Raw genomic sequence first — 18083 nt, 5'->3', positions numbered from 1 at the left:
AGGATCTGGCACTTCAGTATAATTGTATGATGGTCTTTCAAACACTAGACTGGATCCCTGTTCTCCAAATACAGAAACTCCAGGACCAGCAAATCCGGTTTACAAACATGAGTATTTCATGTTAATAAAGTATGATTGAAACATGTTTTGTTGTGTAATTTAAGATCTTTGAACATTTTAATCCTTCTCAATTATTTTTTTTCCCAACACAATTCAATAACTTTTCCTCAAATAATATTTGGTCACTTAAATACTACACATTATTTTCATATTGCATGTTCATATTATATTCCAGTGTCAATTACATGAATTTACAATGGAGGCCTTAAAACAGAGTTTAACCTGTAACCACTAGTAACTTTTCAAAACTAAACGTCTAACTTCACTGCAGTGACAGAAGGTAAAGAACCAAATTGACATTATTATTCTACTGTAATACAAATCAACTCAACTTTTACCAACTCAATCACAACAGAAATTAGACGTTTTCTTTGGAAAAAGGTTATGGGGAACCATTCTGCAACAGAACAATACAATCATTCTCTTCAAGGCCTCTAATATCAAGATTAAATTATATAACAATTGTATGTAACTACTAATAGAACAATAATTTATGTCTAATACTTTTCTATTAACATTGTCTAATTCAGATAAAAATGGGTAAACAGTTGCATGTAAAAAACTTTTATTCAAATACGAAGAGTGAACATTAATACTGAGAATAAAACATTATCATGCCATCTTAGTTTAAAACAGTAGTCAAAATTCTTCAATTCAACTGAATTAAAGGTGAATTGACCATGATGGGAATATTTAGACTGTGTACAGTTCTCCATCCTTTCACTTGCCACGACAAACTAAAATTGAAAAATGCTGCAAATCACAGAACGTTTAGCAGAGAGAAGAAGAAGGAAAAAAAACCCCCCCGGCCCCGTCAACATGGCAGTGGAGGAGTAAACAACTGGTGAAGCAGAAGTATAAAATAACAGAGGGACACAGTGGGGTTTGAACCTGTGACTTTGGTCCAGAGGGACACAGTGGGGTTTGAACCTGTGACTTTGGTCCAGAGGGACACAGTGGGGTTTGAACCAGACCTTGTGGGTCCAGAGGGACACAGTGGGGTTTAAACCTGTTACTTTGGTCCAGAGGGACAAGTGGGGTTTGAACCTGTGACCTTGTGGGTCCCTAGGGACACAGTGGGGTTTAAACCTGTGACCTTATGGGTCCAGAGGGACACAGTGGGGTTTGAACCTGGTGTTATGTTTGTTTGATAAGTTATCGTGTCTGCAAATACCCAACAATGTCGTGTGTCTCATAAAGTAGGGAATTACACGCGAGCTTTTTCTACACGCATCTTCTATTCGATTCGATAATTGGTGTTTTTCACAAGTTTAATAATCTTGTAAGTAGTACTTTAACCCCTCTGACCGGTCCCTCCGACATGACACCCTGGCGGGAGCGGGAGGCGGGTCACGTGGGACGAGTTCTCGCGAGATTTGAGGTGGGGGTTTCAGCGCGCTCCGGACCGAGCAAGTTCCTCCTCCTCCTCCGGCGGCCAGAGCAGTAGCAGCTGCAGCTTCTCCTCCTCCTCCTTCTTCTTCCTTCCCTCCTTCTAACCCTCCGGTAAGTCCGGCCGCCTGGAATCTTCCTTCCACCGTTTCATTCCGGCCACGTCGGTTTCCGCTGTAAAAATTGTATTTACTGCCGCTTGTTAGCTTAGCCGCTACGGGCTGTTAGCGGTGGCCGCAGGGCCGCGTCTGTTCCCGCCTCTACTCAGCGGGAGAAGGTGCTGAGCTCGGCGGGTCTGGTCCAGGTTACGGGTGAACGTGGTCTCCTGGACTGGTCTGGTCCAGGTTACAGGTGAACGTGGTCTCCTGGACTGGTCTGGTCCAGGTTACGGGTGAACGTGGTCTCCTGGACTGGTCTGGTCCAGGTTACGGGTGAACGTGGTCTCCTGGACTGGTCTGGTCCAGGTTACGGGTGAACGTGGTCTCCTGGACTGGTCTGGTCCAGGTTACGGGTGAACGTGGTCTCCTGGACTGGTCTGGTCCAGGTTACAGGTGAACGTGGTCTCCTGGACTGGTCTGGTCCAGGTTACAGGTGAACGTGGTCTCCTGGACTGGTCTCGGCGGGTCTGGTCCAGGTTACAGGTGAACGTGGTCTCCTGGACTGGTCTGGTCCAGGTTACGGGTGAACGTGGTCTCCTGGACTGGTCTGGTCCAGGTTACGGGTGAACGTGGTCTCCTGGACTGGTCTGGTCCAGGTTACGGGTGAACGTGGTCTCCTGGACTGGTCTGGTCCAGGTTACGGGTGAACGTGGTCTCCTGGACTGGTCTGGTCCAGGTTACGGGTGAACGTGGTCTCCTGGACTGGTCTGGTCCAGGTTACGGGTGAACGTGGTCTCCTGGACTGGTCTGGTCCAGGTTACAGGTGAACGTGGTCTCCTGGACTGGTCTCGGCGGGTCTGGTCCAGGTTACGGGTGAACGTGGTCTCCTGGACTGGTCTGGTCCAGGTTACGGGTGAACGTGGTCCTCTACAGGTGAACTCTGGTCCTGGTAGGTGTTGTCCTAGTAATAAAAATAACCACCAACTCCTGATTAAAAAGTAGCGTTGGTGTGTGGAGATGTTGTGGAAGAACTGGCTGTCGGCCTCTCCAAACTCTGTAAAATAATGGACGAGTCTACCGATACCGAGCGGTATTCTATCGCAGCTCAGAGTCTCTTTCTCACGAGTAGAAGGAAATTCTGCAGTAAACCGTGTGTGTGTGTGTGTGTGTGTATGTATGTATGTGTGTGTGTGTATGTGTGTTGGTCGGTATTTAACGTTGTTTTTCGTTTTTAGTTGCCTTATAAAGATGTCTGCTGGAAACGCTAAGATCGGCCAGCCCGCCCCGAACTTCAAGGCCACGGCCGTGGTGGACGGCCAGTTCCAGGACCTGCAGCTGTCCGACTACAGAGGTGGGCGTGGCCTCCGCGTACGCGGCGGGTAGTACGGCCGGTGGCGGTCTTGTTAGATGGGTAATGGCGCCTCTCGTCCCCGTCCCCGCAGGGAAGTACGTGGTGTTCTTCTTCTACCCCCTGGACTTCACCTTCGTGTGTCCCACCGAGATCGTCGCCTTCAGCGAGCGCGCCGCCGACTTCCGCAAGATCAACTGCGAGGTGGTCGCCGCCTCCACCGACTCCCACTTCAGCCACCTGGCATGGTGCGCCTCCCGGCCCTTCTTTACGGCCACGCCCGCCGCGTGGCGGGTAGCTGGTGAAGGTTAATCTGCCGTTAGCGTGTAAAGCCCCGCCCCCGTCCGCTTATCTTCCTCCGATTGGCCGGGCCTGTCCTGCTCTGATAAGCGGGGTTCAGTCTTCCGGAAGGTTCTGTAGAGGCGACGTGGACGCTCGGGATGAGACCTGGTGAGGACGAGCTGCTACAGCGTGTCCCCTCTTTTCTCCTGTCGCAGGGTCAACACGCCCCGGAAGCAGGGCGGTCTGGGACAGATGAACATCCCGTTGGTGGCCGACCTGAACCAGGCCATCTCCCGGGACTACGGCGTGCTGAAGGAGGACGAGGGCATCGCGTACAGGTCTGTGTCACCAACGCCACAAGTTGGGGACGTTCAGGACGAGCGTCTCCAGGCAGGGAAAGTCAGGGAACTCAATCATGTCGCTGCCGAGTCGGGGAATTTACTGCAGCAGCTAAAACCGTATTAAAAATGGGGAACGTTCTAGAACGCTGAGTCGTGTGTATCTACACTCAATGCAATGGCTGGTAGTGGCCTAGCGGGTACCAGACTCTCCTATGAACCAGAAGACCCGGGTTCAAACCCCACTTACTACCATCGTGTCCCTGAGCAGGACACTTAACCCTGAGTGTCTCCAGGGGGGGGGACTGTCCCTGTAACTACTTCCTATGAACCAGAAGACCCAGGTCCAAACCCCACTTACTACCATCGTGTCCCTGAGCAGGACACTTAACCCTGAGTGTCTCCAGGGGGGGGGACTGTCCCTGTAACTACTTCCTATGAACCAGAAGACCCAGGTCCAAACCCCACTTACTACCATCGTGTCCCTGAGCAGGACACTTAACCCTGAGTGTCTCCAGGGGGGACTGTCCCTGTCACTACTGACTGTAAGACGCTGGTAGATGTAAAACCTGCATGTAGAGGAGGTCTGAGATGGAGTCGAGGTTTCCACCCTGACGGAAATGCACTTTTGAAATCTAGAACCCCTTTAAACGTCTTTTTAAGCCTGAACACCTCCGCTGTCCTGGTTCTTCTCAGGGGTCTCTTCATCATTGATGATAAGGGCATCCTGAGGCAGATCACCATCAACGACCTGCCCGTGGGCCGCTCCGTGGACGAGACGCTCCGGCTGGTCCAGGCCTTCCAGCACACCGACAAGTTCGGCGAGGGTGAGTGTGCGCTTCTGATTGGCCGTGGCCTGGGATGAAGGCGCCGCAGCTGATTGGCCGATTCTCTTGTGCAGTGTGCCCGGCCGGCTGGAAGCCAGGTAGCGACACCATCGTCCCTGACGTCCAGAAGAGCAAGGACTTCTTCTCCAAGCAGTGATCCGTCCCTTCTGCTCCACCTGCTCTGGGCTTTCATCCCTCCTACGAAGCACTTCACGCAGACCTTCTGGCCTGTATAGCAGTTAAATGCCTTTAACTTTGTTAAGAACTTTCTTCTCCATTTCCAGTTAGCTGTGGAATTGTAAGTTAACTCGGCGGTCAGTGGTAGTCCCATGCACTGAAAAGAAAACCTGGGGGTCTAATGAATGAAGTCCAGTGGACCGTTTATATACCTGAATGTTCAATAAACACCTTACGACCCAGAGCTGTTCCAGATCTTCTTCTTCTTCTTCTTCCTGCTCAGCTCCGCTACGGACTTGTCGTCTGGGTTTAAACCTGTTATGAAGCCATTTGTCATTCAGATCGGAAATAAAACGAAAGGTTTTTACTGTGAAGGCATCAGCTTTATCATTTATTTCGTCCTCTGAAATGATTACAGCCTTCACGTTTTGGTCAGTATTTTATTGTATTTTTCCTTGGGACGAAACTGAACATGTGACACTGTGTCCCGGTTTTACGGTCCTGTGGATTCTGTAAATCATTGGTCTTCAGCCTTAAACATTAACAGTCACACCGCCTACATGGTCACAAGTGCTGGGAAACGGTGCCTTCAACACGTCGTATAAAATAAAGTTTTATTTGTCCATTGCTGTCCACCGTTACAGCGTCCTGTGTCCAGAAGACGTGCTTGTAGTTCCTCTCGTTTGAGATGGGAAAGAAGCCCAGACATGATTGCGATTCTGTAGAAAGTTAACATATCCGTGTCGTCGTGAGATTTAAGTACATTTTCTTAATGTGCGTAATTTAATTGACATGAATGCATCTCCGACGCTGAAATTACCCGCATATTCGCAGCTCCTGATTTGAATTGTCTGTTCCATTTTAAATGCGGCACTATCCGTGTTACGCCTGTAGGGGGAGTACTTCAGCGAGACATCAAGAAATTAACATAGATCATCACCATATACAGATTTATGTATCCACTCTAAATTCGGAACTATTGGAAATAGTACCACACGTAGGTACGTAGGTTTATGAGGAATATGGGCATTTCCAGGTGAGATAAATAAGATTTAAAAGGTTTGGCCCACTGACAACTCACCTGTTCAGGGTAAAACAGGACATGTACAAATAGTATGAAGTGTTACCTGTGTGGTGGGAATTCTGCTGTCTGGGGAGCTGCAATAAAGGAAGTCAACTGAATTGATTATCCAAGTTTATTTTACCGCGTACGGGGGAACCCACAAGAGAACTTCCCCCCGCTTGATTACAGTTCACAAGCATTTATACATCTGGGGTGTACAAGGTCGAAAAGCAAGCTCGCACCACTTTGGACGGTGGCGCCCATCAACGTCACAGAACCTTTCTTTTATCAGTTTATGTCTAGTTTTATCGTCAAACTTTTGCATCAACAAGGTCAGACCTAAGATACACAGTTGTCTTCTGGCTGTTCCATGACCAAAGGTGTCTGGCCTACTACATTTTCCTTCCACACCTGTCCAGCCCAACACTGTTTTTACTGTACAATTCACTTTTGAACTTTGCTCATAAACACACCGGTTTATTATAAATGTTCACGTCTTGGCAGGAATACTGAGATTTATCAGCTTTGGGCCACTGAAATCTCAGTTGTGTTGTTTTTATGGACGACCTTACTAATATAACACCATCGGACCCAGGGGAAGGGGGTCTTGCCAGACCTTGACAAACTAGTCACCTGGACAATAATGTACATATGAATACTTAACCATATGTACATATTGTACAGTAAAAACGATGTTGGCCCAGTCACGTAGTGGTAATATTTGAAATAAAATGCACCTTGAAAGTGCTTGGAAAGTGTTGGAATTTGAGGTTGGAAAAGGTGTAAGAATCCTGTATTTCTAATAGTTCAGAATTTTGAGTGGATAGATGGATCATCACCATATACCGATTTACGTTAAATTATGAAAGAGATTTCTACTATTTACAGGCGTAATACGAGTATTGCAGCATTTAAGGAGAAATTGACCATTCTAATAAGGATCTTGGTGGAACTCCAGCTCTGCTGCTCCACCCCTCAGCCTGAAAATAACAAGACCAGGAAGTCCAGGAACTGATCTCAGATCGGTCATCAAAAGTGAAAGTAAAGAGCTACGCAGGACCAGGAGGACAAAACTGGACAAAGTACGTTCATTTTTACTGTTTAAATACAGTTTACTTCACATTTATTACAGACTACAGTGTACAGTCGAGTAAAGTGAATTATAATAAACTAATTAATAAATATACAGCACGGATTCTGAGTGGAAAATAATGTCCTCGTGTCGCGGGTTTAAATTTTTTTTTTTACTTTTTAAATGTTTGATTTATACATAAAAATTGTTACGGTCATATTTAAACAGAAGAGAAGAAAAGAAACTTCTCACTTCCTGTTTCTTTCCATTGGGAGACATTTTATGGACATCAAGGTGGACTGGGTTCTGGATCCTGGAAACTGTACTTATGTACTTTACTGTCTTTAATGCTTTTTTTACCTCCTTCATCCTGCTACAACTTGTTCTAATATAAAACATCCCTCCATCTAGTGGTAGAACACATGAACATCACATCATTCCATCTCTTATTCCTCAAATATAGATCATCTTGTCCAACATCATACACTGTACCATCAATTCAACCCAACAAACATTTTATTTAATGATTGTTTCTTCTTCCCTCCATCTCCTCACTAGTTGTCTTTGTGAACCTTGTTGCTTTGTTACCGCAGTCAGTTCGTCTTCGTCTGACTTGGAGCAGTTGTGTTTGTTGTATCTGGCTTGGAATAGTTACTGTCCACCACCTTTCAGTAGATGTCTTCTGTGTTGCCCCATGTGAGGACTCCACATGATCTTGGCTTTTTGTCCCATCTTACCTGCACTATTTCCTCCTGTGCCGTCCTGTCGTATAGTTCCATCTCACTTCTCTCCGTTCCAACTGCGGTGTTGTGGATGGACGTCTGGTTCTGAGCTTTTCACCTGGTGGTTCTCGATGGGTCAGAATGGCTAGATATGGGTCTTCTACGTTGTCTGCAGCCTTCTTTAGGATTCACTTCACGGTTCGCACTCCCTTCTCAGCTAACCTGTTTGACTGGGGGCAGAGCTCCACATAGACTAAATAATAAAGTGATGTGATTGTCACTTGTGATACAGAGCAGCACAGCACACGGTGCACACAGTGAAATGTGTCCTCTGCATTTAACCATCACCCTTGGTGAGCAGTGGGCACCATGACAGGCGCCCGGGGAGCAGCATGTGGGGACGGTGCTTTGCTCAGTGGCACCTTGCCGGATCGGGATTCGAACCTGCAACCTTCTGATTACGGGGCCGCTTCCTTAACCGCTAGGCCACTCTACCCCCAAATAATATGGAGCGCTTCAAGGATTTGCGCACCTTAAACTGTCCCACCCAGGAACAAAAGGGAAATTCTTACTTCCAACCAGATCGAGAAAAGGACCCCAAATCTTTTTAAATGTCTTAAGTTAAAGTCTTATCTTTTCCAGTTTAACGGAATAAAGAACATCTCGTATCCTGGTAGGTTTAGAGCATTTCCAGTTCGTCGTGATTAATCTTCTCGCCAGCGAAGGCGAGGAGAAAAGCCCAAACAATGTCCCAAGTGGGTTGGGCTCTACTCTTTTCCCCACAAATTCTGACAACACGTCAAATATCTCAGTCCAGTACTGGTGTAAAGAAGGGCAAAGCCAGAACATATGAATAATATTGGCCGAGGATGCTGACATCGGTCACACGATGGACTGACGCCCTCATAGATTTGTGTCAACCGCACCTTAGTGTAATATAAATGGTGTAAGATCTTAAACTCGGTGGTGGAATGAACTTCCCCTCGAGGTCAGAACAGCTCAGTCACTGAGCACCTTCACACGGCAGCTCAAGACCTTCCTCTTTAAAGAATATTTAGATTAAATTGTAATTTTCTTGTTGTCGAACTTTGTGTACAGAATCTACAACAGAGTGAATAAAATAGATGTATTCATAGTTGGGGTCCTAGTGAACCGGAATTGATCTCTTCATCGATGGTAACTTGAAAGCACGTTGTAAGTCGCTCTGGATAAGGGCGTCTGCCAAATGCCATAAATGTAAATGTAAACTTTATGACGCCATGTCTAGATGATCCATGAACTTGCAGCAGAAGCTCCTCCCAAATCTCATCAGGAATTTACTGTCCCAAATCCTCATCCCAAGGTGTCTTCAGAGGGGTCAGTGAATTAGTGCATAAAATAAAAAATTGATTATAAATGTAAGAAATCGAGCCTTTCAGAGCGCATCCGCCTCAGAGCCCTCAGAACCTCAGAGCCCGGTGGCAGAGTCGTGGCCCACGGCAGGTGGTGGAGAAGCTGCGCTGTCACTGTCAAACAGTAAAGCACAACTTTCCCGGGCACAACAGAAAGATTCGTCTCTAGTTAAGTGTCGTTCTGTGGATCTAGGAAGTCGGTGGCGTATTTCTGGGAAGATGGAGTTTTGATGAGGAAGTGGACTCCTCCGGTTACGGATGATTTGGTTTGGAATTCTGTTTTCCGAGTAGAGGTTCCACTTAAATTCAGGTGCAGGTTTTAACATTGGGGCATGATAATGTCTTTGCGGGTCACCTGGGAGTAACGAAGACCTACAATCGTATTCTGCGGTACTTCTTCTGGCCGGGTTTAAAAGCAGATGTAGCGAAGCACTTTTGTTCATGCCATGTCTGTCAGTTGGCTGCCGAACCAGACAATACCACCTGCGCCCCTGTACCCCGTACCAGTTTTAACAGAACCTTTTGGGAAAATAATTTTAGATTGTGTTGGTCCACTCCCTCGTACTAAATCAGGAAATAAATACGTGCTCACTCTGATGTGTAGTGCCACCCGTTTTCCTGAAGCAGTCCCCTTACGCTCATTAAAAACTGAGGCCGTGGTGAAAGCACTGACCCAGTTCTTTTCACTGTTCGGGCTTCCAAAGGTGGTGCAGACGGACCAAGGGTCCAACTTCCTGTCACGTGTTTTTAAGCAGGTGTTGTCCCACCTTGGAATTGAGCATGCTGTTTCTAGCGCCTATCACACCCTCAGTCACAGGGGGCGCTAGAGAGGTTTCACCAAACCTTGAAAACCATGCTTCATGCTTACTGCTTGGACACAGCTAAAGAATGGGATGAGGGACTCACTTTACTTTTATTCGCTGTTCGTGAGGCGGTCCAAGAGTCCCTGGGATTTAGTCCTGCGGACTTAGTGTTTGGTCACACTGTGCGTGGTCCTCTTGGACATTTTCGGGAGACGTGGGTGTCGGTGCAGCCTGCTCCTAGCACTAATGTTTTAGATTACATCAGTGCGTTTCGGGAACGCCTTCATAAGGCTTGTTCAGCTGCGTTAGCCTCGTTGTCTTCAGCCCAGAGGGACATGAAGACTCATTATGATAAGAGAACAGTCTCCAGAGCTTTTGAGCCTGGTGACCAGGTTTTAGTTTTACTGCCTATTGTGGGATCTGCTTTGCAGGCCAAGTTTGTGGGTCCATATGTGGTGGACTCAAAGTTGAGTGAGAGCGATTACGTCATCCGTACAACAAACAGGAAACGGAAATCTCGAGTTTGCCATATCAACATGCTGAAAAGCTACGTTGAGCGGGAGAACGTGGTGGTACAAGACAAGGCTGAGAAACATGAGAAACCTGTTATCTCGGCAGCATCAGTTTCTGTCCCTGTTACTCTCCAGCTGAGGATGGACTATATTTACGTGATGTAACGTTATTCGTTGTAAATCGTTTCGTATGTATTTCTTCTTTATTTATATATTTATTTGTTAATAAAATTCATCTGTTTTTCTGGGGGGGGAAGACTCTTTGGGCAATTTGCCAACTGCTGCATAGGGAGTAGGGAGTCACACGCGCCCCCACCCCTGCCACCACTCTGTGCCCCCCAGAATGAGGTGTATATGGAGGTAAATTTGTGCCACTTTGAAGAAACATTCTGTGCACAGAAAATACGACTACAAAGTCAATCATCGACCTGCGACCTACGCTGCCCTGGTACCAAGTGTACCGATGGGCATCCTTATGTTCGAACATCGTTATGGCCAAACTGCGGCTTGCACAGAAGTCCAATAACGTTCGTCCCAGTCACACCCCTCCAGGTCAAGCTGTCATTGCCCACGTGAGCGTTGAAGTCCCCAGCAGGACACTATCTAGCGCTCGTCCCAGGGACTCCAAAAAGGGTGGGTACTCTGAGCTGTTATTCAGTGCTTAAGCACAAACAACAGTCAGGACCCGTTCCCCGAGCCGAAGGTACCGGGAAGCTACCCTCTCGTCCCCCAGGGTAAACCCCAACAAACAGGCTTAGAGTCTTGGGGCCAACAAAAAGCCAACCCCAGCCCTCCGCCTCTCACCCGGAGCAACTCCTGCAAAGAGTGTCCAACCTCTCTCAAGGACTTGGGTTCCAGACCCAATGCTATGTGTCGAGGTGAGTCCGACAATATCTAGCCGGTACCGCTCAACCTCTTCCACAAACTCCCGCCCCTCCCCCCATCCAGAGCCAGTTTCCTTGTCCGGGGATCGGACCGTCAAAACTCCCGCCACGGTCTGCCACCCGATCCACCCTTCATGTTACATTTATTTACATTTACGGCATTTATCAGACGCCCTTATCCAGAGCGACTTACAATCAGTAGTTACAGGGACGGTCCCCTCTTGCTCTTGCTTATGGTAGTAAGTGGGATTTGAACCCAGGTCTTCTGGTTCATAGGCAAGTGTGTTAATCCACTAGGCTACTACCACCCTATGTTCCTCCTCCGAGTGGTGGGTCCACTGTTGGATGAGCCCATGTATCCAGTTCGGGCTGGGCCTGGCCGGGTCCCATGGGCGAAAGTTCACGGGCCCCAACCCCAGGCCTGGATCCCGGGTGGGACCCCAGTAATCCTCCGGGCTGGGTACACTGACTCTTTGTTGTTTTTTCCATGAAAGGTCTTCTGAACCTTTCTTTGTCTCGCCCTTTACCTAAGACCAATTTGTCATGGGAGACCCTACCAGGATGCCCCAGACAGCATAGCTCCTAGGATCATTAGGGCCCTCAAACTCCTCCACCACGATAAGGTGACGGTTCAAGGAGGAGAGCTCCACACCCTTTTGCCTGTAATAACAAGGGAACTGAGGGGAATTTTTTTTCTGAACATCTTCTCAATAAACTCAAAAACATAAATAAATGTAATTGACACATTGTAATAATAATCTCTAGATTAATAATAATAAAAAACAATAACATGTAAAATAGTAAAAATGCAGTTTCAATTTCATTCAAAGTCAAATTCTACTGGCACAATTATTAGCCCATAAACGTGCTCTATTCCTAAACCCACCAGTATGTGCATTAATAAAAACTGGTCTTTATTAAACCATATTCCTCAAGTCCCCACTTAGTTTGGTGAACACTGTTGAATTGAAAGATGAATTTTAGTTAATTTCACATAGTACACATTTTACTCATCCTTTTGATTGAGGGTGTAGGGGTTTGGCATCCTCCATTGTGGAGCTGGACGCTGTGTTGAGTGTCTTCTGTGTCAAGCACCTTCATGACAAGACATATGTGTAAAAGGCTGATCAGGGCCTATTTTACTTTGGTCTTGGGTCGATTGTGGATATTTTTTAAAGCACATAGGGACCACAGACTGAGCTTTCTGTTATTAAAGCCCACCACCATAAGGTACTTGCAGCTAACTCAATTAATTTTTTTCCTAACTAATCCAGAGCTTGTGATGCTTAATGGGAACTAAAATGTAATGATAACTTTTGGCGATCGGATCAACAAGGTGCAATAATTAACTAAATGTTATGCTTTATTGATTTGAATCTATTTTAATTAATGCAATAATACTCATTTACTATATATATATATATATAATGCTGAATTTTTCTCATTTTCTATAGAAGCATAAGAAGACGAATCAGAAAATTAGACATTCAAAGACTTCCTCTTAAGGTGAGTCAATCAATTAAACTTGATAGTTTAATTGATAAATTTAAACTTATACAATGTGTTTTACCAACCACTTTAAGGTAAAACTATTCAGGAGAAGAACATACCCTGGCAGCAGACAGAGGTACAAGTTGTGGAAAGACCCATGACCCATGACAAAGCATGACTGTGAGGCATGTTTGATAGCTGAACCAGAATCTATTAAGAACAGGGACTGGATGAACATGAAATGTTACGTTCATTATCGCATTATAGATTACAAAAAGAAAATACAGCGTGATTAGTTTGATGATTATAAAGGCATGTTTAAAAATCAACAAATCTGTATATACAGTGGTGTGAAAAACTATTTGCCCCCTTCCTGATTTCTTATTCTTTTGCATGTTTGTCACACAAAATGTTTCTTATCATCAAACACATTTAACTATTAGTCAAATATAACACAAGTAAACACAAAATGCAGTTTTTAAATGATGGTTTTTATTATTTAGCGCTCTGGAGGAATTTTGGCCCACTCATCTTTGCAGAATTGTTGTAATTCTGCTTTATTTGAGGGTTTTTTAGCATGAACCGCCTTTTTAAGGTCATGCCACAACATCTCAATAAGATTCAGGTCAGAACTTTGACTAGGCCACTCCAAAGTCTTCATTTTGTTTTTCTTCAGCCATTCAGAGGTGGATTTGCTGGTGTGTTTTGGGTCATTGTCCTGCTGCAGCACCCAAGATCGCTTCAGCTTGAGTTGACGAACAGATGGCCGGACATTCTCCTTCAGATTTAGAATTCATGGTTCCATCTATCACAGCAAGCCTTCCAGGTCCTGAAGCAGCAAAACAACCCCAGACCATCACACTACCACCACCATATTTTACTGTTGGTATGATGTTCTTTTTCTGAAATGCTGTGTTACTTTTTTGCCAGATGTAACGGGACACGCACCTTCCAAAAAGTTCAACTTCTGTCTCGTCGGTCCACAAGGTATTTTCCCAAAAGTCTTGGCAATCATTGAGATGTTTTTTTTAGCAATTTAGCAAATTGAGACAAGCCTTAATATTCTTCTTGCGCCTTGGAAATCTGCCATGCAGGCCATTTTTGCCCAGTCTCTTTCTTATGGTGGAGTCGTGAACACTGACCTTAATTGAGTCAAGTGATGCCTGCAGTTCTTTAGATGTTGTCCTGGGGTCTTTTGTGGCCTCTCGGATGAGTTGTCTCTGTGTGCAACACAGCACACAGATATGTCCTCCTGTCTGAGGGGAACAGGAAGGTGACGCATGTGGAAGAGAAGCAGTCGTATCCTGATCATCCAGAGAGATTTGAGGGCTGTGAGCAGGTTCTGTGTAGAGAGGGCGTGTCTGGAGAAATGGTTTACATAGGAGTGACGTATAAAGGAATCAGCAGGAGGGGACTCGGGAGTTGTCTTGGAGACAATAACAAGTCCTGGGTTCTGATCTACGATAATAACAGTTACTCTTTCAGACACAATAGTATCATCACTGCCATACCTGCCACGCCCTCCAGCTCCAACAGAGTAGGTGTGTATCTGGACTGGTCGGCTGGGACTCTGACCTTCTACAGCATCTCCTCTGATAAACTGACCCACCTGCACACGTTCCACTCCACATTCACTGAACCCCTCTACCCAGGGTTTGGGGTTTTAAGTTATAAGTCCTCACTGACCCTGTATGAGATATAATAACGTCCTGTACCTGCAGGATCATCTTCAGCAGCGTCACACTGATCACCACCTCCAACACACACACTGTTACCTTGAAAACAGCTGTAACAGAGAAGAACCTGGTCAATGTTCTACTGTGGTTCTGGATTTTCATTGTTTCCTGATTCTCTTGATGTTTCCTTCATGTTCACTGGAGTCTCCTGCACCAGACGTGAGAAATAAACCTTCACTAAACTCTTACTGGTCAGACTGGTTGTTCTAGTCAGTGTGTGTGTGTGTGTGTGTGTGTGTGTGTGTGTGTTAGGTGACCACAGGTGCTGATTTTACTAAATTGAATTTCATCACCAGTATTGATTATGTAGATGGAACTGTGAAGGTTTTCATCTCACACTGTGCTGTACATGCAGAATTGGTCTTGTGTTCCCACAGACACACCCTGTCTTTAAAATACATAGGTCATAGGTATTTTTCTAAATGTATGCTTTGTCTGTTTTATTTTCTTATTTTGGTTACCTGTATTCTGGTGTGGGTGAGAGGGAATTATAGTGACAACCTGGGTGTTTAATTAATTGTGCAATATCTGTGTTAGTTTTTCTGGTTATGTTTCTGTATTTTCTGTATGTGAGTTATAAAACTTAAAAGAGGTGGCACAATGTTGTTTAAGGGATTAAGGGAACAGTCCTCATATAGTTCAGATCATGTTTGACAGATCGGTATCAGTTTGTGGACACCAATGGTGATTCGTCTTCACATAGTAAAGTAGAGTTTGGTGTTCCACAAGGTTCTGTCCTAGGTCCGTTGCTATTTTCCCTATACACCTGACATTTTATAGTTGTCAGGATTGACTGCACCTGGGCTAATCACCTGTGCCCAATCCGGACAGCCGATAAAAGACTGGATCTCCGCCCCTTCTGGAGCTCTGACATTTTCGTGGAATCTGTGCACGAATTTGACCTGTTTTTGTTAAACGTGTATTTTTGAGTTCCGGAAATTGCTACACGCCTGCAGGTTTGTTTACGTTATCCCCCTTTTATTTCCCTGTTTACAGCCCTCGTGCTGATATTCATTTGTGTTTATTGTTTATTTTATAATAAAACCCCTTTCCCATAATGTCCCGCCTCTGCGCTTCCCTCCCCCCTCAGCTTGCGGTCGTGACAGAATGCCGGCGCTACCCAAAAGCGCAGAGGCAGAAAGCAGAAAGCAGAGGAGAAGAAGCGGCATGAACGATGCAGCCCGGCACGCGGAAAGCGGACACCAGGGGAGAGTGGAGCGTTTTCTCCCCGTGGAGCCATGATGACGTCACGTGATGACGTCACCCCCGGGAGAATCCGTGAAACCCGGAAGCGGCAACATCGACGGGTGAGTGGGCGGAGCAAAGACGTTGGCATCGGCAGCAGCGAGGAAGTGACGTGGGCAGCGAGCGAAGAGGATGCGACCCCCACGATCTTCGCCATGTCGAGCCAGGAACTCTGCGTTCTGCTGGCCAGGCTCCCCGTGGACTGGGACGACACAGACGAAGATGATGAGAGCACGGGAGAAGCAAGTTGGGCGGTCGGGCCGGGATGGCTCCGCCCATAGCGCACGTCCACGATCATGGGGACCCACGTCACTTCCAGGGGTGTGAGAAGCGACAACGGCGGCGTTCTACAAGCGAGGAGGTGGGCAGGCTCCAGCCCGAATGGCCAGAGTACTGCCCATGGGAGCTGCCTCACGGGGAATATGCCTTCCCACCTCCGGTCGCCAAACTGCCTTCCCTCTGCCCAGATGTTCCCCAGCTGAATGGCAGCGCAGCACCAGCATCCCCGCCTGCTGGAGAAGACGTCCACCACCCTCCACGCCACACACCCACCACCATCTCCACCTGCACGCCCAGCTCCGAGTGGGACCGACCAACGTTATGTCCCTTCAGTGGGGCAGCAGGTACATGCCAGTCTTTTCTAAAATCCTGTGGTGTGTACTTTGCTTCCCTCCCTCTCAGACACGGAGAAGATCACCACCATCATCGCATTTCTGACTGGGTCAGCATGGGACTGGGGCGCAGCCCTATGGCAGCAGAGAGAGATAGACCGAAATGGGTTTTCAGGACTTCCTGCAGAGACTGAGGGTGGAGTTTGATCGGCCAGAGCCTGAGCCAGGGATCGAACTCTGCCCCTCCACCACATCCAGTGCCAGTCAGGATCCGGGGCAAGAAGACCCTGCACTGGCGGGCGGTGAGAAGGTCGCGCCTCCCGAGATCCTGGCTGTATCATCTGAGGAGGTCCCAGAGAGCCCAGAGAGGGAGTCAGACGACCCTCTCTTCTGTCTGTCTGTGTGTGTGTGTGTGTGTGTGTGGCATTTGTGTCTGTATTTTGCCCCCACTTCCCCTCTTTTTGTCCACCAGATGGTGATCCAGCCGCGGAGCCGAACACCAGGGAGGAGGTTCCTGACCCGAATGTGCTGGTCCAAGGTGAGGTGGACTGGGGGTGCTCCCCCAAATAAATTTTTGGGGGGTTGCAGTTCGGGTTGGGGGCTCCTCCTGAGGGTAGGGTGAGTGGGGTGGAGGGACATAGAGCCCCCTGGTAGGCATGAGGGCCCAGCTGGGACAGGCAGGAAAAGGGCCTGCTTGTCCCAACGGACGCAGAAGGGGCTAGCCGGATGGTCTGGCAATGCCCCCCCTTGGCACCAGGGGCGTGCAGCGAGAGGGACTGCATGTGCCTAGAAGGCATCGGGGCCGCCACACCTGACCTTGCCGGGGAGCGAGCCCGAGGGACCGGGTCCTCCAAGGGGAGGATACAGCAGGGCAGGAGCCCTGTGGTTGCCGCCGTCCGCCCCGCCGCCTCCACTGATGGTACTGCTGGGGCTTCGAGGACGTAGCCCTTGGAGGCTCATCACCTGTGCCCATTCTGGACAGCCGATAAAAGACTGGAACTCCGCCCCTTCTGGGGCTCCGACATTTTCGTAGACCTGTTTTTGTTAAATGTGTATTTTTGAGTTCTGGCAATCGCCACACGCCTGCGGGTTTGTTTACGTTGTCCCCCTTTTAGTTCCCCCCACACACACTCGCACTGTGGACTAACTCTGTTGCACCTCTGCACTTTACACCTCATTGCTGCAATTATGCACACGCTGCTATACAGACTACCTCTTCATGTTGCACTGAAACCAATAACTGTACTATCACTACTGTTATTTATTTGCACAGTCTAAACATGTATATATCACTGGTCACTTTTTAACACTTCATTTTTAGCTAAAATGTATATTTTGTATTGTATTCCATGTGCCGCATCTGTTTTTTTTGTTGTCTACTTTTATGTTGCACTGTAAACTGGAGCCACATCTTCTCGTCTCTCTGTATATCTGCACAATATATAGAAGAGATGACAATAAAATTTACTTTGACTTTGATTTCCCTGTTTACAGCCCTTGTGCTGATGTTCATTTAGGTTTATTTTATAATAAAACCCCTTTCCCATAATGTCCCGCCTCTGCACTTCCCTCCCCCATCAGCTCACTGACGTGACAATAGTAAACACTGCAGTCTTCTATACTTTATAGACACGCTTTATTAGAATCCAAATTAACCAGAGCAAGTTGCAGAATGGATTAAATTCATTTTTTGCTCAAAATTCTACACGAAACACCCTATAATGACAATGTGAAAATTTTACTGAAGTGCCAGATCATGGATTTCAAAATCCAGATCATTTTATCCAGATTAAATTGTCTGGACAACTGGGCCCAGGTGAGCACCATATTGAACTTCCTGAGATTTCACTCAGGCTTTAATTGTAAATTCTGATGACCAAATGGCTCTATGGTGTTAACATTGACGCTGAATGGCAGGATCATTCCGACATCAGAGGAGGGTTTGCATGAATCTTGCAGCTGTGAACTATGCGC

The 18083-nt window shown here is 47.0% G+C and overlaps 2 protein-coding genes across 2 annotated transcripts in view; both read left to right on the top strand.

The window, feature by feature from the left end:
• The first annotated feature begins 1483 nt into the window (after nucleotides 1-1483).
• prdx2 (peroxiredoxin 2) lies at nucleotides 1484-4953 on the top strand. The gene is made up of 6 exons (XM_028972508.1): nucleotides 1484-1623; nucleotides 2843-2958; nucleotides 3050-3203; nucleotides 3453-3575; nucleotides 4272-4402; nucleotides 4477-4953. The coding sequence occupies exons 2-6, from the start codon at nucleotides 2856-2858 to the stop codon at nucleotides 4557-4559; spliced, it is 594 nt and encodes a 197-aa protein (XP_028828341.1). The 5' UTR covers nucleotides 1484-1623; nucleotides 2843-2855; the 3' UTR covers nucleotides 4560-4953.
• Nucleotides 4954-6651: 1698 nt separating this feature from the next.
• The window catches only part of LOC114785614 (NACHT, LRR and PYD domains-containing protein 3-like), a 59352-nt gene continuing 47920 nt past the window's right edge, over nucleotides 6652-18083 (top strand). Inside the window, exon 1 of the mRNA XM_028972027.1 lies at nucleotides 6652-6724. The gene's annotated coding sequence lies outside the window, so the exon portion shown is untranslated. The remainder of the gene's footprint in view (nucleotides 6725-18083) is intronic.

This window comes from Denticeps clupeoides, chromosome 3 (genome assembly GCF_900700375.1).
Source record: "Denticeps clupeoides chromosome 3, fDenClu1.1, whole genome shotgun sequence".
Classification (NCBI taxonomy): domain Eukaryota; kingdom Metazoa; phylum Chordata; class Actinopteri; order Clupeiformes; family Denticipitidae; genus Denticeps; species Denticeps clupeoides.
Note: the sequence above shows the minus strand (reverse complement) of the source record. Positions and strands in the feature narration are given on the sequence as shown.